This window comes from Bidens hawaiensis, unplaced genomic scaffold (genome assembly GCF_021521415.1).
Source record: "Bidens hawaiensis isolate Kalapana, Puna unplaced genomic scaffold, B.hawaiensis_p1.1 tig00002123_1, whole genome shotgun sequence".
Lineage (NCBI taxonomy): Eukaryota > Viridiplantae > Streptophyta > Magnoliopsida > Asterales > Asteraceae > Bidens > Bidens hawaiensis.
Window position 1 is genome coordinate 3,539,820 of NW_027491112.1, and position 21,220 is coordinate 3,561,039.

A 21,220-nucleotide genomic window follows, 5' to 3' on the forward strand; every position below is an offset into this window, starting at 1 on the left:
TCCGCCCATGCCTTAACTTCATCGAGAGTTTGGCGGGGGAGTCTTGTTCGTTTTTTAAACTGGGTATCGGTGAATCCCAGTGGGCGATTATTTACTGCACTTGCCCCAGCTTGGGTAACTGGGGTAGTGTTCGTAAAATTTACTTCACTTGCCCCGGCTTGGGTAACCGGGGTAGTGTTTGTAAAAACTGTGTTGCCGGTATTCCCTCCAGTAGCTGGGGTTGTGGTTACTGGAGTTTCTTTAACCATCTTTCTAGAAGTTTGAAAAAACTGGAGAAAAATGAAGTTCTAGCTTTATGCACGGATGGCGCCAATGAAGAAACACTAACCGGACCCCGGGCAGATTACTGGTAACCTGGGGGTTGGAGAGCTGTTTCCCACGAGGGGTTAAACCCTTGGAAGATGGTTCTTCTGATAACCTGCAAAACAGACACCGTGAGCTCGTCACTGAGAAGGGGGGGGTTCCTCCTTGTGACCACCCTCCGGCGTGAGAATCAGACTAGATTGCTCTTTAAATATAAAAGTATATTAAGAGATTGCTAGAGCAGATATCAGGTATATATGATGATAATATGATAATATAAGATGATCATACCATTGGGGTATTTATAGCCGAAGGTAGGTTTCCAAGGGGTTTAGCCGGCCCAACACGCTACCAACTGTAACCTATGCACGTGCCCTGCCTGTGAGTGGTGGATAGGTAGCGGCTGACACAGAGCAGGCGTGTCGTGCACTCTTCCTCTTCTGCCAACTACAGGCTAGGCACGTGGTATGGCAGGAGTTGGTGGGTAGGCGGCGGCTATTGGTCACAGTGCTGTGGCGTGCTGTCTGCCATGCTGCTGTCAGTGAGCTGTCGCATTCTTGGTCAGATCTTTTGTCTGTACCTCGTCAGGTATCACACAAAAGATCCTCCATCATACGGACTGGCTCATTTAGGCGGGAGTTTTCCCCCTCCCGCCTTTGCTCATTCCTTCAGGTGAAACTGGGGAGAGTTAAGTGCCTAGTGCGTGTAGCCATGCTGCGCGGGTGGCCTTCCCTCATGGCTTGTATCCGAGGCTGCGGGAACAGGCGGAGTCCTTCACCATGGGAGGCATTTCCTGCGGGACCAGCTTGCATACTGCGCGTAAGGACGTCACTTCTCTTGAGCATGGTTGGTCCTGCGGATCCAGTTGGTCTCTGCGCAGACGTCCCTGTTTAAGGTGAGTCTTGCGGGTCCAACTGGGCTCTGCTGGGACCTACCTCTTCAATAACCGTTTTTTTTAATATGGTAAACCTTTTTATGATAACCAGATTAACCACTTTTAATCAACTCGAACACTTTTAATATGCTTTTCTCAAATTATAAGAATCAGTGTTTATGGAAATTGGAAAAGGAGATAATGCATCGGTGAATCAATTTATGGTGAAGGAACTTAGAAGGGTGGCTGATAACATAGGTCACGTGAGAATTGGTCTCAACTTATGATTAAAAAAGCTACCAATCCAAATAAATGGTTTTATGTGAAGTTTACTACAAGATCGAATCACAACCATGGTGGCGCTATCAATGAGAGGTTTAGTTTTAAAATCTCAAATTTTGTATTTTGTGGATGTATAGCGAAAACCTCAGAACATATTATGGTTATTTGTGAAGTGGCAAAATTGATCTGGGGGCATAGTGTTGCAATGGCTTAACATTGCAAGCTAGCCCATAGATATCTCTTCGGTGGCGAAACTTATGGAGATTCCAAAGAAGCAGTGGTTCACAAAAGAAATGAGAGTCGATCCAAATAGTATTGTCTATTGTTTTGTGGATAATATGGAAGACTCACATTAAACCTCTTTCAATCGATAAATTGACAGGAGAAATATTCATTCTTGTTGCTTACTAACAACGACAAAACGTTTATAGATGGATCGAAAGAGTTGATGGGGGTTTTAATATTGACAAAGTGTTAGTGTAATAAGTTGAGGAAATGGTTTCAAACCCCTGTGATATGTGTATTTTCCTTTACTTTGTTGTACTTTGAAGCCCGTGTTAGTTACTTATTTGTAAATTGTAAATGGTATTATTTCCCAATAATTATTTCAATATTTTTATTTACTTTTTTTGTATGGTGTTATCTATAACAACATTTTGATATTTTGCCAAGGTCGGATAACAGCATAAATTAAATATAGCAAAAAAAATGTATTGAACCATGAATAAAATCAAGCATATTAATAGCATGACATGTACACCAACAACATACTAGTGGCTCATTTTCAAATAACAAAAAATAATAGAAAAAATCACAACAGCAAACTACTATGTTGTAATCTTTAGTAAACAGCAAAAATCAAAATTTATAAGGTAACGTAAACATATAAATATAATCACAAGTCACAACTTATTGTTTGCATGGATCTTTAGTTTCTTGAACATATATTCATCCGTTTTTGGGAAAATCCCAATAATCACGCTGTTATAAACTTATAATAATTCATCAATTAAATTAAACTAAATTAAATTTATTGCTATTCAAATATCTCCGTAACATCCGTTCACTTTAATTCTGCCGTTACACTTCTTCTTTAAGTACATGCAAATGTTCTCATAAATCATTTTCATTTTCATACAGTGTGACCCCAAAACCGCAGGTACGTTGTGTTTGGGTTTTTTGATCTTTATATGTTTTAGTACCGTTTCTATCTGTTAATAGTGTTGAAATGAACTACTTTCTACACCACCTCAAACTGTGGTCATGATCTAATTATATATTAGTGGTCGACTGTCGTTTTATGCATGTATTATGTGTGTTTATAATGTTGGCTTAACAAATGGTTATTTTAGTTTGTTATGCAATGTTGGTTTTCTGTATCGTTTCTCAGGTATAATAGTATTATCGAAAGCTTTGAAACTGTTGGTGGTACAAGGGTGTTGTCTTTCCTACCCGTTGTAAGTCTTCGATTTTATTTTATTTTTTATTTTTTATATATGTAATACATGTTTTGTTGTGTTTAGTGATGTCTTTTTTATTCTTATTGAAAGTGCACTCTATCAATAACAGGTTGTTCTAGTCTTTTGAAATACGTTAGTTGAATGTAAAATTACTGTCTGTCTTACTCGTTACAGATAAAAGATTACCCGAATCAGCCCTTTATGAGATAAAAGATAACCTGAATTGACCTGTTAGGAGAACGTAACCCAGAGTGAGATAAACCAAAACCCAAGCTCCACCCGGTGGCCGGTTAAAAGATAATAAATAAACCGAGTTCTGCTCTAAAGAGCTACCGGTATGAATGTATGATTGTTATGAAAGAATATAAGAAGTTGTATGAATACGAGCATATGGTTTCCGGGACTTTTTTACAAAATATACATAGACCATCGCCCACGGGAATATTCCGTTTTTAAAGACCGTCCATAGTAAAAATATCGAAAATATGAATTAATGTTTTTAACATTTGTTAACTCAGAATAATGTTTACGCGCATTTGATATTTAGTTAAACGTTGACACTAAAGAGTCATGCTTTTAATCAGTGTTTCAAACTTGATTAATATTGTTCTAAAATACATTGCCATACTTGTCAACCTAGATACTGACTTGTTTCTGAACAAATTGTTTACGCGGTTAATTTTCTTTCAGCATTGGCCGTATTAATGAAATCTGCATGTTCTCGAAGCTTGTAACACATATCCGCGCTCATAATCCCCTGTCCGACATCGTCACTTCAAGTAAGTTTATGTTCATCACTTGTGTTTGCCTGGTCTGTACACGTTGTCCAATTTGAATGTGTAGTGAAGTATATACCATCCTCCCTAATTTGTACATTTAGTCACAGCCTATGCCACAAGTACATGTGTGCCCGCATGTTCATATTAATTGTTTAAAAGTAACCGAAAACATTGACCATGTACTTAATTTGACTACCAATATGGTGGTAACCGAAAACGCGACTAATTATATAACTGTTTTATAAACAACATATCGAATAAATGATGTTTTGACATTGTTTTTTCATAACTAGCCTTCATCAAAATGACCCATGTATAACACCTTGTGATGTAGATACAAGATTGCGTGGAAGACATGCCGCAAGGTACAAAAATAATATATACCATGGCTACCTATGAACCACGTACTACTTCGATTCAAGATGTCCACACGGATATACTTTTGGTCGACATATTAGTCAAGATCCAAACCTAAGTGTGTAGGCCGATTTAAAAGTGTATGCAAACAATGACTCTCCTTACTTTCTAAAAAAAAGTTTACTCTCACGCATTGTCGCTTCTTTCAAAGAATCTACAACCCAAAAAACCATGGTGATCAAAACCGTGGAACACTACGGTCTATCCGATTACTTCAAGATACCCAAATCCTCGTTCAAATATTGTAGTTCCATTTTTGTACGTTTTTGTTTTTGCAATATCGGCAACTTGGTTATTTGGAACCCCTAAGACACGCCTATACAAATCTAACCACCGCAACAACTAGATACGTGTTCAACACACAGTATGACGCTGTTGGACTGTACTTACGACCTTCAAATGAATATACGCTCTTACATGTAAAATGCGGTCATGGTAAAGCAAAATTATTCATTTGAAGGAATCCAATTTGGTATTCGTTTAGGAATCCAATTGTTTTTCAAAACCAGACTTGTATAATTTTGTTTTACCATGGACACGTTTTACATGTAGGAGAATATATTCATTTGAATGTTGTAAGTACAATCCAACAGCATCAGGTCATGTGTTGAATAAGTATCTAGTTGTTGTGGTGGATAGATTCGTATAGGCATGTCTTAGGGGGGGGGGGGGGGTCCATATAACCAAGTTGTCGATATTGCAAAAACATAAACTTACAAAAATGGAACTACGATATTTGAACAAGGATTTGGGTATCTAGAAGTAATCGGATAGAATTTACTGTGCCACAGTTTGATCACTATGGTTTTTTATTGTAGCTTCTTTGAAAGAAGCGACAATGCGTGCGGGTAATCTTTTTTTAGAAAAGGAGAGTCTTTGCTTGCATTACACTTTTACATTGGCCTACACACTTAGGTTGGATCCTGACTATAATATGTTAAACATAAGTATATCTGTATGAACATCTTGAATCGAAGTAATATGGGGTTCATGTATAGCCGTGATATATATTTTTGTAATTTTTGGCATGCTTTCCATGGTACACGGTTATTTTAGATGAAGATTAGTTGTAAAAAAAACAATGTTAAAGCTTAACTGAATCGATATGTTGTTTATGCAGTAGTTATAGTTGCACGTTTATTAAAAGAAAAAATATCAGCATACGACTTAAGATATGAAACAAAATGAATGTGACAAGGGTAAAACTGATGTTAGTCTCTGATTAGGTTGTTTATTTGGAAGCAATAAACAATTTCCAATAAACATTTTCATCATCTTGACCACGGCCTCTACTATGCAACTTGAGATGAATTATTTGAAAAAAAGAACGATATGATGGTTTACTATACAACTTGAAATGTAATATTTGGGGTGTGTACACATGGTGCGGTGATTTTTTAGGACGAAGCACCAATACCTTTATGTTTTTGTTTGATCAAGGCAAAACACCGGCTTTAGTAAGCAAATACCGACGTGGGGAGTAGTTTGTCTCTAGGCTTCGCTTATCGACATGAAGAAACTTTGTCTAGTTAGAAATTGACTATTTTTCGCGTCAATCACATTTGGCTGAAATCCTTTATAGACCACTCTTGTTCCATTGCATTGGCCATTTAATGGATCGATGTTTCGTAACAAGATAACAAAGCATCATATCTTGAACGGGATCGTGATGTGAAGATTAAGAAGGTCTCGTACATAGTAAGCATAGATTGAAGGTATCCGACACCAATAGCTAATAGCATCCCAATCCACCATTGCGATGAAACACAAAGTAAGAAGATGACAGTAGGCTCAATAGTCAACACTATCACCAAAGAACTGTAAATAAATAAGACTTAAATTTTTTTGCTTACTTTAATATTTATACAAAGTTCATAAGATTTGTAAGTCGTTAGTTTTCTAGTCTAATGGTTAAAGCTGTTAAAAAAATAAATAATTATTAAACATCTAAAAAAACTTGATTTAAAAAAGTTAAAAATGAATAGAAGATATCATTTGTTTTATGTTTACCACCAGAACGTGAACAAAGCGATTGATTGATTAATCCTAAGATCTGAAACACAGCAACACCACACCACACCACACCACTCGTCAATGCCGATCGATCAAGCAGAACTCAATTCCGATCAGGTATTATTAATCCATCATCACATTCGTCTATTTATTTAAAATTGCTTCCTGATTCAATTCAGATCTTCACTCAATTATAAATATTAACCGTGATTTCATTCGATTGATTAATTATCCGTTATACATACTTATATCATACGGTGACTGACTACAAACGCTGTTTATTGATCAATCTGATGTGGAATGAATTGCTAATTACAAGTTTTTTTGTATCCTTATTAATAATGTTTACAAATAGCTGGGGGGAGAATTAATACTTATTGATAGGGCTTGTGAACTGGCAATTTGGTGGGAGTTTCATTTGCATTTGTTCGTTTAATTGTGATCATGAGCGTTCGATAATGTATTCGTTTACATCCGTTTATGTTGGTTATTGAAGGTTTTTAATGATTTTTTTTTTAATTTAATTATGTAAGGGTGGCAAACCCAACCCAAATGGATTGTTTTGGATCAAGATGGATAAACTTTAAAAGTAAAATGGGTTATGATGGATCATAAATATTCTTCAAGTGGGTCAGGATGGGTTGAAAATATACAAGTGAGTTTCATTTATAGGTTAAAATGGGTCAAAACAAAATATCCAAGTTATCCAAAATTTATCTAATTCAAAATACCCAAACTATCATGTGCGAAAGAAAACTCATCCGAAACCCAAAAAACGGTCAAAACGAAACAAAAACCCCAAACTAACTAAAACGAAACAAAAAAGAAACTGAACCAAAATAGAAAAACGACCAAAACGAAACAAAAAAAACGGGAATGTAACCGAAAAAACTGACCAAAATGAAACAAAAAAAAGCGAAATGCAACCGAAAAGCTAACCAAAACTAAACAAAAACACCGAATCGACCAAACCGAAACAAAACTGTATCGAAGTAGAAAAACGACCAAAACGAAACAAAAAAATCGATATGAAACCGAAAAGTTGACCAAAACGAAAAAAAAAAAGTGAAATGCAACTGAAAAGCGGACCAAAACAAAACAAAAACACCGAACCGATCAAAATGAAACAAAAACACCGAATCGACCGAAACAAAACAAAAAAAAAACAAAACGAAACTGAACCGAAATAAAAAAACGACCAAAACGAAACAAAAAAAAAACGAAATGCAACTTAAACCTGACCAAAATAAAACAAAAACACTGAACCGACCAAAGCGAAACAAAAAACCGAAATGAAACTGAACCGAAATAGAAAAACGACCGAAACGAAACAAAAAAACGAATTGAAACTGAAAAACTGACCAAAAGGAAACATAAAAAACTAAATGCAATTTAAAAACCGGACCAAAACGAATCAAAAACACCGAACCGACCAAACGAAACAAAAAAACTGAAACGAAACTAAACCGAAATAGAAAAACGACCAAAACGGTACAAAAAAACCGATATGAAAACGAAAAACTGACCAAAACGAAAAAAAAAGGGAAATGCAATAAAAAAACTTACCAAAACAAAATAAAAAAAAACTGAAACGTAGCCGACCAAAATAAAACAAATGAATCGAAACAAAACAAAAAAAAACGAAATGAAACCGAAAAATCTGACTAAAACAAAACTGAAACCGAGAAATCGAAAACGAAATCATTGAAACCGAGCAGATACCGAAACCGACCGAAATGAAAATAAAACAAAACCGAACCGAACTGAAAAAGCCCCCCTGAAAAACTCGAATCTGAACCGGTAGAAAACGTTTTTTTTTTTTTTTTTTTTATGAACGAGGATAATGGGGGAAACATTTTAGTTATTTTACATTTTGCGTTTTTTATTTATATTTTGAGTTATTCTTTTTTTAATAGTTTTTTTGAATATTTTTTTGTGGGGTATTTAAAATCTTTTGTATGTCAACCTTCAATTGGGTCAAGATGGGTTAGTTTTACCCATCTTGACCCAATCCATCCTAACCCTCTATTTTAAAAATCCATCCTGACCCATACCCATCCTGACCCATCACCTAAATCCAACCCAACCCACTCCCATTGCCACCTCTAGTATTATGTGTTAGTTTATCTGTAAAATTAGTATTATGAGTATGAGTGTTAGAAAAAATAAAACCCTAGCCGGACCGAACCGTTGACACCGGCCATTCTTGGTTAGCTAAATCAAATAAAACCTTGTTTGTGTTCATGAACCGTTCACGAACAAGTTCATTTCCCTATGAACGAGCACGAACACGAACAAGAAATTTCGTTTAGTTAGCTGTTTGTGAACCGTCCGCTTGTCTGATAAAAGCTTAACGGACAAACACAAACAAGGCCTTGTTTGGTTCGGTTCTTTTACAGCCGTGATACTTGAAGTATGATTTAATCCTCATTTGGAATAATTAATTGGATGGGCGACTAGTGCTTTGATCATATCTAGAAGCGTCTTTATCACTTATTACATGCTATTATTATGCTTTGTGTTAAGGTTTTGAGGAGGGACATCCCATGGGAGACCTACATGACAACTAAGCTGATCTCAGGGACGACACTTCAGCTATTAAGACGCTATGACAAGAAGACTGAAAATGAAAGGGCACCACTGCTTGAGAATGTAAGCTTGCATTTGTTTATGTTCATCCTCTTTTCGTGTGTGCAAATATAATAAAAAGAAAATGGTGGTATACTTGTTAGATTCTTATATTACTAGTTCTATGGGCATGCGTTCAACACTACCACAAATTCCCAACCTCAACAAGTTTTATATTGAGCTAGTCATGCATTTCCATTGCCAACTTCTTTGGTATATGCCAGTCATTTAAATGTCTGTTTACTTTATATTGTTGATGTACTCTAGTTTCATTTTTACATTTATTGTTCTAGAAGTAGACTAAGTGGTCGAATTAGCATCTGGTTTCTGTTAAGAACTTGAATTTATGAAAATAGTTTACGGGCATATTTATTTCTCTTTCAAAACTTCTGCTGATATGAATTCCCTTGTCTCCTAATTGCATATAACTCAAGTTCACATCAAATTTCGGTTGTTCGGTGCAGTTTCTAGAATATTGTAACATACCATTCACAAAGTTAGGACTGTAAAATCTACAAACACATGTCTACTATTAATGCTATAACTTATAATTTTTCAATATTGTTTCAAATATGAATAATGGTTTTTATAAGAAAGTAAGAATATAACTATTAGGTGTCTGCTTAAGCTTCTGTGTAAAAAGTCGTAAGCAACAGAAGGTATGTTAGTAACTTAGCTCCAGTTACTGGCTTTCTAAAGCAATGTCTATCCTAACATCCTGTTGATATATGCTCATCTTGACATCCGGTGTATTTAAAGGCCTATGTTCGATTTAACCAAACCATCTTAAGATAATATTGCCTTTTGTTCTTCTCTACAAGTGTCTAACTTTATCTTGTATATATTCATTCCAAGCCTATACCTCATTGTGTGTGCCTCTCAAAAGCATGATGACTTTTAACATCATTAGTAATTTCATATAATTTTAAACAAAATTTCATTGGGTTTCATCACTTTCTTAAAGATTACTATTTACTACTGTAGTTTATGTTCTTATCATGTTTCCATCATATTGATCTAAGTCTTAGCTGATAATAATGCCACCATTATTATAGGAATTGATATAGCTTAATTAGTTGCTTAATATTTGCCTTGTATATCTTTTCCATATTCATGTATATCTCTTCCTATGTTTTATTTAAAGGGCCTTTGTAAATCAATGAAATCAAGAATTATTGACCATAATCTCTTTTATGGTATCAGAGCCCTAGGTTCTGAATACTCACGTTTTTTTTTCTCTTTTCTCTTTTCCGATATTCCTATAATAATGGTGGCATTATTATCAGCTAAGACTAAGATGGAACAATGAGCAACTTAGCCAACCTTTTATAACTAAATAACGCGTTGAGAACTTTTGAATCTATCATATCATTTCCGTTCATCAGTTGCTTGTTGTTCTCTCCTGAATTCTTCGCATAATGCATGGTGATATATCCTTCAAACGGACATTCCTGTTCTTTATTAAGTTTTATCACGTCATGCATCATCTTTAACGATTGTTTACACGTACTTCATATTTGGCTACCAAATTTAGATTTTGATATATCAGGACATTTGTCACAGGATGGTCCATCTTATATCCGTGTGTTCATCGGCATCTTGCGTGACATACAGAAAGAGGAGACTGTCGAATATGTGTTGGCTTTAATTGATGAGATGCTTACAGGTAACCAGCCAAATAAATCATATGGGTGCCATATCAGCATTTCTAATCTTGTTATGGTTGCAATCATTGACCTACTTGGTATTTATACTTGCAGCAAAACCCAGTAGAGCAAAGCTGTTTCATGACAAATCTCTTGCAGATGAAGATATTTATGAACCTTTCATGAGGTTGCTCTCTTTCAATATTCTGATTTTAATGTGTTGTCACATATATTTATATTATTCACATTTCACATATTAATTCAAATCCTTTTGCACCTCAGGTTGTTATGGAAAGGTAGCTGGTTCAATCAAGAGAAGAGCTCTAAGATACTTACTTTAGTAGTAAGGTACCTTTTACATTGGGTTCATCGATGGTCATACTTTTTCTAAAATTTATTAATATACTCTTTCTGTAATCATAGTGCTAGGCCAAACAAGAATGGTTGGACTGCAAGTGGAGAATCTGCAGATTCAAAGAAGAAAACCACCTCAAGTGCTGATGTCTTGAAAGGATTAGTCGAGTGGCTTTGTATTCAGGTATTTTCTGTAAGATAATTCTTTATATAAAAAAGTTGATTAGTAGTTGCTTGGGTAACAAGATTTCTTTTTACAGCTGAAAAAACCTTCTCACCCAAACCGCAGCATTCCCGCTTCTATCAACTGTCTAGCAGCTTTGTTAAAGGAACCTGTTGTTAGGTCTTCATTTGTTCAAGCAGATGGTGTTAAGCTGCTTGTACCACTAATTTCGCCAGCCTCCACTCAGCAATCAATTCAGGTATAACGGTTAAAAACACAAAAACTTAAAATTAATGTTTTAAAATCTTTTTGTAGAACATAAGTAACATCTGCTGTGGTCAAACAGCTTCTGTATGAAACATGCCTCTGTGTTTGGCTTTTGTCTTACTATGAACCTGCAATCGAGTACTTGGCTACATCTAGAGCCTTACCACGGTTGACTGAGGTGGTCAAAAGTTCAACAAAAGAGAAGGTCTTCCTTTGACTTTGCATATATGTTAATTTTATTTCAAATATAATAAATTGTATATAAATCCTTATCACTCTTGAGTGGTCAATGATTACTAGGTTGTGAGGTTGATAGTGTTGACTTTCAAGAACTTGCTTTCAAAAGGATCTTTTGGAGCTCAGATGGTAGATCTTGGACTTCCACAAATTGTTCAAAGTTTGAAAGCACAAGCCTGGAGTGATGAGGTCAGTTTTTTAAATTACTTTTTTTGTATGTATAATTTGTCCATTTAATTTAAAGTTACTTTCTTTATACAATTTGTCCATTTAATTTTTTTTTTTTTTTTGCTTCATAGGACCTTTTGGATGCTTTAAATAATCTCGAAGAGGGGTTGAAAGATAAAATTAAGAAATTGAGTTCTTTTGAGAAGTACAAACAGGAAGTCCTTATCGGTCGTCTTGATTGGTCTCCTATGCATAAAGATCCCTTTTTCTGGCGAGATAATATTACGTGTTTTGAAGAGAATGATTTCCAGGTATTAATAAAACTCCGGGTGTTAATTTCTGACACCACACGAACCTAAACGCGAGATTCATGGGTTTGGGTTTAGTCTAAATGGGTCTGTTTTCGAGTCAAACCCATGGACACTTTTAGCTAAACAGGTTGTGTTCAAGTTGACCCGTTTGATTTAATACTTATTTTTGTTAAATGTATTTTATGTCGGTAAGTTAAACCGATTAGGTATTTTATATTAAAACTTAAAATATAAAGTAGAAATGAAAATCTAGGTTTAGAGTTTAAGTGTAATTAATTTATGCACAACTGTAATTTTTATCGTAAATCTGTAATTTTATTAATATAAAAAAGAACAAAATAAATAAAATTTGGGGTTCATGCGTCGAAACGTTTTCTGGGTTCGTGTCGCATTCGGTTGGGATGTAAACGAACCTAGCCGAGCCCAAACTTGTTTAAGCTCGAGCTCGGCCCGTTTAATTTACTAGAGCTTGAGCTCTACTTTTAAAGCTCGAGCTTGGCTGTTTATTATATATTAGTTAATTTATATACATCTATAGTTAGTTATATATACATATTTATAATAATTATATATTAAGTTTTATATATTATATAGCTATTTGTTTCATAATTTTGTATATAATAATAACTATCAGATAGATACATATTTAATATATTGAATAAAATGTACATAAATGAAGGCTTGTTTATACTCACGAGCCAGCTTGAGCTCGGCTCGATTCAAGCTTTTAGCGAGCCGATCTCAAGTAGTTCACAAGCGACTTTTTAGACGTTTACACCCCTAGTGTTCGGGTTCGACGCACAAAAACAACCCGTTTAACACTCCTACCTTAGTCCCTTTTTTGTCTTTTTAAGTTCTAAATATGTTTTGCAAAACTGACAATATATGATTTGTTTTTGGTTAGACCCTACGGATCTTGCTCACGATACTGGAAACATCAAGTGATCCACGGGCAGTAGCCGTTGCATGCTTTGATCTGTCCCAGTTTATTCAGTACCATCCTGCGGGCCGGATCATAGTCACTGACCTCAAAGCAAAAGAGCGGGTCATGAAACTGATGAACCACGAGAACGCTGAGGTCACCAAAAACGCCTTACTCTGCATCCAAAGGCTTTTCCTTGGTGCCAAGTATGCAAGCTTTTTGCAAGCTTAGTATTGCAGCATCTCTCATGGCCTTTTCTCTGGTAAAGGCTTGTTATTTTGAATAAAAGTTTGTCTGTATTTTTTATGCTATTTGTTGTTGGTGATACAATAAAAAGTTTGAGGGCTATTCATATTTATTATTCAAACACAACTTTGATTTTAAACACTTTACATTAAAGCTATAATTTTTTTTACAGTAATTATTGTTAAGTGTTATTACTTTTTATTAATTAATAGCTGTTGTCATTATTATTGTTAGTATGAAGTGGCTTGCACTTTGCTCATAATTAAAACTCGTACATAATTCAGCTCGCGTTAGTTGGCTTGCATAAACATTCCAGTCAAGTTTGACCTGAAGGAGTGAAGGTAGCTCGTTAGTTGGGACTGTTATATACCGATAGTTTGGTACTGAGTTATCTACTGTGTTCTCAACTTATTATTCTAAACTTATATAAGAATTAAGAAAATATATATGAAAATTATAAAAGTGCAAATAGGAAAGGGCCAATTCACACGGTCACAAGCTTACTTAAAGAACAACAATTCAGCTTTCAGCTAGGATTAAAGTCACTAGTTGGTTGCTTTTAGGCAACTAGACTAACATGGCATTACTTTTCAGATCACTTGAATATAAAATTTGTATTATCTAAGTTACGGGTATACACTCCTTAACACAATTTTTTTCACTTGTCACGTCTGTGTCACATCAGTTTTCCCCTTATTATTTAGCATCACCCTTTAACCTAGGAGTATACACCATTTCCTCATTCTCCATTTTCTATTTTTTTAGTTAATACAAGGAGAGGGAGAGTGTGTGACGGGAGTGAGCATGATCACCATCCTCACGTCACACGTGACCAACAAAGGGGAGGGGTGGTGTTCCAAGTGTGTCACGCGCATGACACCTTCTACGTAGGATGCCACATAAGATGGGATCCTCTCATGCGTAAATGGTTATAGTGTACACCGGTTAGTCTCATCTGACATATTGTTTTTGGCTTGAATTAGCTATAAGTTATATAGAATTATGATCAAATAGAAAAGTTGTTATTTAGCTCCTTTTTGTAATTTTTAATTAATTTTGTTTAATTCTTTTTGGTAATTTGGTTTATTTCCCGAATACTAATATTTTTTTACGGTTTTTTAAATCTTATTAGAGTTTAAGTTCAGTTCCATAATGTAACTACTTGTATGTTCATACCATGCATTATATCGGTTTAAGTCTATATGGGTGTTAACAGTCTAATTCAAACTTATTTTTATTTTGAAAATAATCCTTGGCATCGGTGAAGTACCCCCCCCCCCCTCTTCTTTTGCTCAATAATGTAAGTTAATGCGGTTTTTTTTCCCGAAAATTTTGAACACCCTCCTCGCGTTTTCATTTTAGTTTCATCACTAATTATTTTATCTAGTTAAGTACTATTTTTTTTAGATCTACGCCCACCAAAAAACACTTCATAATGGTATTAAAGAAAATAAAAAATCCAAAGGTGAGTAACCTTATCCGGGATTAATATAAGTATCATTAACGAAAGATTAAGGGTACAAGTTTCTAGTAATTAAATGACAATTGAACAAAAAAATAATAATCCCAAACATAGAGACCAACATGTTGACCTGACTCGCCTCCCAATATAAATTGTCTTTTTCCTCCTCAAATTAGGACAAATGTGTTTTTGGCTTAAAATGAACTCTAAATAATATATAACAACTATAAATAAATTAAGTAAATCATTAAATAATATATAATAATATATAACTTGGTATCGAATAAATAATACATTCAAATTCGGTTCGAAAATAAAGTTCTAAATTTGTTTTGATGATAACACAATCAAAAATCCGATAATCATGAGTGTAACTTAAGTTATATTAATTTCATATTTTACCGTGCTTCTTTTTAATGACGTTTTATGTAACGTTCAATGGTATTTTCGTTAAAAAAGTAGCGTTTAAAACAATACATAAGGTCATGAGGCTACCGGGCAACAGGTTGCGTCACTAGTCCTTTTTGGATATCAAAGCTAAGTCGTTTAAAAATGACATTCATAGAATGTGGGGCCATAACATTACTTTTCATTTCTCGTTGGACACAACTACGTAGTTCTACAGTCTCAGAGCTATAATACTAAAAAAAATCAAATGTAAATGGTATAAACACGTGTAGATTGTCAAGCTAGGTTTTTTCGTGTTTGGTCATTTTTGCATGTAGCAGCTTTTGATGCAACATGACCCACCGTAAAAACACTACTACCTAAGCCCACAAGATAGAAAAGCCTTGCCAAATCTACAATTTCGTGTTTCCCGTATCCATCCAATGACCAAAATACCAGCTTGTCTAAGAGTTAACCTTCCATCAAACGAGTTGATTAAAATTCACAAGTGATTCTTTCTTGATAGAAATCCAATGATATTTTTAGTTTCATATCTTTTATTCATGAGATTTAAACCCTAATTATTTCACCGAAGTAAAGTTTTATCTAACTCGTTAATATTATTACATCAAATAAACCTTGTTTTTTTACTATATAAACAAACAATAAAAGAAACGAAGTCACGTGATGGGATAAGTTAAGAGGCGATATAACCCGAGAAGAAGAAGTAGAAGTCAGTCACGTGCGAGTATTGGGAAATTTGACCTTTCAATGATGACATTTAGATCCCAAACATGTTTAATCAATTTGTTCTTTTCGGAAGTATGTTTTGTGTGTGTGTTTTTTAAATTAAATATATGTATTTAACTATATCTTAAAAGTATCTTCTAAACTAAATTAACTAACAAACTAAAATGTTGCCTTCTTCAATTTAATATTGATTTTGGCCATTTTACCATGTTTTTATATTCTTATTATGTTTTATCGTGTTATTTAAGTGTTTTTATGATTAGTTATGGTGACTGATAACAAGATTCATAGTGATTTAGGATGGATTGTATAAAGTTATTATTCATTTTATATTTTTATGATGTGTGTTTGATTGAATTTGTTATAAGTTCATAATTAAATAGGAGTGTCAAATTAAAATCTTGTCAGGTTAATGAGTTGACAGGTTCGGGCTGTGAATCCCAACAAACTCATATATGTATTCCTGTTAAAGACAAACCGAAATACGAAATGTAGATAGATTTTAGACCATATAGATGTGCATGCCTGAATGCCTGTGCATGTCATTTATATAAACGGTTGGAGAGTCGAAGCGGTTTGTTGGTTTAAATAGATTGTAATCAAGTTGTAAGAATGTTAAACGATTAGACATGTTGTAAATGGGTTATGATAAATTAATATTATAAGCTATTTATTTAAATATAAACAAATTCAATTGTCAACCTGGTTAGTTTTGGTATAAGTAGAGGTGTACAAATAGACTATTTTCAGGAATCGAAACCAGATAGAAACCGAATATGAATCGGAACTTGTTTCAGGTATAATCAATAAAAGTCAAAACCTGTTTGGATAGCAACCGGTTCCGATATATAACTCAAATACGAGCCCATTATTAGAAGGATGAAAATGTGACCTGATATGTTATTATTTTGTCGCTATTACGTTGCAATTTTGTTATTTGTTGTTCGTCTTTTATTCGGTAATTTTGTATTTTGATATTTTTCCTATGAAGTTTGAACGCATGTAACTTTTATAAAACAAATTTACCATTAAAAGGCACGATGATTATAACTACTCGTTGGTTTCTTAATATACAAGGATTAGCAAGTATAACAAAAAGGATTTTGAAAAATGATAAAAGAATCTTGAAGAGGTATGTACCCGCCTCAACACCGAGCGGGGCGGGTCAACCCACAAGATATAGACAAGAGGCTTGAAATCAAGACATTAAGAAGTCACAAAGCCAAAACCTATGCGCATGGCGCATATCACATATGCTCATGCATCACATGCTCAGGCATCATATGCCCAGGCACCACACATGCTCAGGCATCATATGCCCAGGCACACATATGCTCGCGCATCACATATGCTCACGCATATCACATATGCGCGCGGCGCATCAGCGCGCGGCGCATATCACATGCTCGTGCATATCACATCTGCGCATGAAACATCTGCGCGTGAGAATAAAGAGAAGACCTCGCGCATCCTCAGGATTGGCGCATATCACACATGCACATAATCAACCTCGTCCTTATCCAAATCAGGATTAGGGCAACCTTGATTGTGCACGTCAGACAACCTTCCAGAAGGTATCTTTTTAAGGAATAAGAATATGCTGATGTTGACAGCTGCCAAATGAAAGGTGGACAACTCAGCATAACACATGTGCTATCACGTGATTACAACCAATGAGAAAGCATCAGGTGTCCCAGAGGACACGTGGCGCAGAGCAATTGGAGGAGGCCAACAAGGCTGAGCCCAATCAGTGGAAACCCTAGCACTATAAATACAGCATCAACTCCACAAGGAAAACATCATCCAACAACTGACAGTTACAGCCAGTAACATACTCATTCATTCACATTCAATCATATTCAATCACATTCACTCACAAACAGTTACACTCTCAATCACAGAAATCTACGGAGTATTCAGCTATTAAGCAATACTCTCCAGATTTCCTTACTCTTATAACATTATCATCTCCTACAGATACTTATTCTCACACCGGAGGGTTACCCCAAAGAGGACCCCTCTGTCCCTTTCTGAGGGGTAAGTTAACGGTGCTGTTCATTTTGTAGGTGGAAGAACACAAATCCAAGAAAACCATCGGTGAAGAAACATAATCACACCCGAGGAAAGTAGATCGTCTACCAGTGAGTCGATCCACGTCTCTTCAAATCTAAAGGTTTTAGAGTTAAGTGATATTTTAAGACTTGTGTTTTGTTTAATTGCGTAACTTTAATACGGTTTTTGAATTTAATGTAAATGACTACTTCAAATTTCTAAAACTTGTCGTTTTAGTTTATATTTTCTAACCTCATCTATTTTATCCGTTAAGTCAAGGATAAATTGATAATTTTGTTTTTTTTATTTATTTTTTTAAGCTAAGCGTCATTTTCATACACGTGATTTGTTCATTTATACAAATTTAGTAACTTTTTTGAATTCAAATATAACTGAATATTTATATTAGTTTTACATACTTAAACAAACGAAAAAAACATTATATATATATATATATATATATATATATATATTAACTTGCAAAATTTATGTAAGGAGAAAACACTGATGAATTTAAGTTGATTCCATTGGTGGTTAGTGGATGATGTAGTATGTGACTGGTTCATACGTATTATTAACAAAAGTACAAGATAACTCTTATGATTTAATTTTAATTTTAATAAACCATATACTTTATATTTAACTATTGTTATTATTATACTATAATAATTCAAACTGGATTGAATTGCAAGTTAACACGTTGTAACGTGCTTCCTTGGTTCAACCTTTTTGTGTCTAACTTTTGTTTGGTTTACCGTCACGCTACAACGCATTTGAATTTTGCACATATACTTTGAGATTATCAAGTCCTTGATATTTGATATAACAAGTGACTTACATAAAAAAATTTGTTTTTTATATAAAATATAGTTAGTAGTTTAATGCTTAAAAATTGTATTTGTTTTTAACGGTTTCGGCGCAACGTACTGTAACATTCGTTAATTTTCGGACCCGAAAACCCGACTAGTTTTAAATTATTTATTTATTTATTTAATATTATTATTACTCGGACTATCGTTGTTCGTCATTAATTTATTAATCATTTTGATAATTAATTATTACCCGACACTCGGTTTTGATTATGTTTATTAATTGAATCTTTTTAACTATTTGATTAGTACGAAAACTACCCATAACATTTGTTTTTGCCTCTTCTGTCTCCACACCCAAACATCAAGGACCAGATTGCAAAAAAAATAACCCAATCCTTTTCTCTCCTTTCTGCCTTCCCGTCATCACCGTCACCCCCCCCCGTTTGCGATTATCTCCAATTTGGTCGTATAATCCGGGAATTGGTTATTTTAATCGATTCTTAATCTCCACGCTAACAATCTATATGGAAACTTTGGCAAATTGACAGCCAATGACAGCTATGACTCGTTAATGACGAACCGCGGCTTAGCCATCCTTAAAACACTATATAAACTCGATCAATTTACAATTAAACTTGCCCACACATCCCTTATTACCTCACAACCATAAACCATAAGTCACTTCCATCATTTGAAGCCGTCCCGACCATCATTAACCTCAAACTTGAGCCGCAAACCCTAGTTCATCGATCTCCCATAATCCATCATCATTTCTAGTAATTAATTTATGTAGTTATGTCGTTTTTAGTCAATAATTGATAACCCTAACTCAATTTGAATCAACTGTCACACCCCAACCTAAGACGGAAATGTCGGGGCGTGAAATGATTGTCACAGCTCTCGAGGTTACTATAATGGAATTTTAAGGCGACAATATCTAATTGATTTATTTATTATCAAACATTTATATACAACAAAATAAAGAAAATTACAAATACAAAACCAACTTTTCTTGTATATGTTTTATCCTAAAGTCATCTCTACGTGAGCTTCAGTTCGATAAGCAATCCAAATCTATAACCTGCAAATGCGTACAAAATATATATTTGTCAACAACATATGTTGAGTGAGTAGATCACCAGTTTTGACACAAACAAAAATGGTAATAATGTATAATGATATAAATGAATAAAAATAGGCAAAACTGTTATCTGTGAGTATAAACAATGAAATCGTTAAACAAGTAATGAGATGTCGGTGAAACCATTGCCAATGCGATCGGGCTCCGACCACTACGACGGTCGTATGATCATACTATAATGAGATTATGTTGGACCTCTCCGAATGCGATTCGAGTAAGCAAGTAAGCAAATAGCAAGTATCAGACAGTCATTCAATTGATACACTACACAAATATCACAGTTTACGTTTGAAAAATAATAAGATAAATAATCTGATAAATGGTATGCAAGTGTCCCCAAAACATTTGAAAACAAGTAAAATAGGAGAGTGATTACTCACCTGATCGGATGAACGAAATATAAATGATGATGGTGAGAGAGAGATAAATCATTCAGGATATACCATCAAGGATTCCTAGTTAAATATAATATAAATTAATTATGAGAGATATAACACGATTTAATAAATTAAGATTTCGATGTGATTTGAGTCGAATATTGTGGTTAGAATGTTTATTGATCGAACGATTAATTTCTATTGTTAATATTATGGCAAACCATTATTATTGTTATAATATTAAAGAATTGTTACTTTTATTATTTCATAAAATCATCATTACATATACTTGATAAAAATCACATAATTAGACTTATAACTACATAATTTAAATAAATAATTTTAATATAAAATATACTTATAATTATTTGAGTAAATAAAATACTAAGGAGTAAATAAATAGATGATTATAATAATAATGTGTTATTAATTAAATGTAATATGTAATAGAATATAAATAAATATTTTGTTTAAATCTTTTATAAAAAGAATCTATTTAATACGTTTAGTATATAATATACACACACACACACACACGAACTTAACGAGATTAATTGATAAAAATTTACTCAAGGATTTCGGGTTGAAATAAATAATGATTAATTAATATATTTATAACGTAAGTTAATTATTAAAGCATATTAATATAATGATTAAATTAAAATAAAAGAATAAAATAAACTCCAAAAAAAACGGGCTGCCGGAGCTAGAACCCGCCCCGGCAGCCGTTTCCAACACACACCAGCCCAAAGCCATCTGCACCACCCAACCAGTTGATACAAACACCAAATAAAAATGAAGATAAACAGAACGTCGAAGAACCAGTTTTTGCGAATGAACCCTAACTTCCTAATTGTTTTATCCGGTAAGTAATTGATCTATCAACCATAGGGTTATTGTAGTATGGTGAACGACGAGCTTAATGATGTATTTTATTACCTTAACGATGATCCGAAGACGGTTAATTTGATCCACGCAAAGCCGGCCAAACCCAATCATGAACACGATACTTGTAGGCTATTAGAGTATAATTCAATTTAGGGTTACAGATCGAGATGGTATGAGAGTAGTATGTGTAGTTTTAATTGTATTAAAATGCCTGATTACATGTATATTTGGAAACGGGTTTGAGTCGTTCAATAAAATAAGCAATATGTATATGATTGATC

General features: G+C 34.1%; 1 protein-coding gene across 1 annotated transcript in view; it reads left to right on the forward strand.

Moving 5' to 3' along the window:
- Positions 1 to 13,218, forward strand: part of LOC143607435 (V-type proton ATPase subunit H-like) — a 64,004-nt gene extending 50,786 nt beyond the window's left edge. Inside the window, exons 2-12 of the mRNA XM_077082884.1 lie at positions 6,180 to 6,245; positions 8,655 to 8,780; positions 10,320 to 10,422; positions 10,517 to 10,589; positions 10,685 to 10,750; positions 10,826 to 10,940; positions 11,017 to 11,178; positions 11,266 to 11,391; positions 11,487 to 11,612; positions 11,723 to 11,902; positions 12,807 to 13,218. Of these exons, the coding sequence (XP_076938999.1) occupies positions 6,210 to 6,245; positions 8,655 to 8,780; positions 10,320 to 10,422; positions 10,517 to 10,589; positions 10,685 to 10,750; positions 10,826 to 10,940; positions 11,017 to 11,178; positions 11,266 to 11,391; positions 11,487 to 11,612; positions 11,723 to 11,902; positions 12,807 to 13,055 (1,362 nt within the window). The 5' untranslated portion in view covers positions 6,180 to 6,209 and the 3' untranslated portion in view covers positions 13,056 to 13,218. The remainder of the gene's footprint in view (positions 1 to 6,179; positions 6,246 to 8,654; positions 8,781 to 10,319; positions 10,423 to 10,516; positions 10,590 to 10,684; positions 10,751 to 10,825; positions 10,941 to 11,016; positions 11,179 to 11,265; positions 11,392 to 11,486; positions 11,613 to 11,722; positions 11,903 to 12,806) is intronic.
- Positions 13,219 to 21,220: the final 8,002 nt, after the last annotated feature.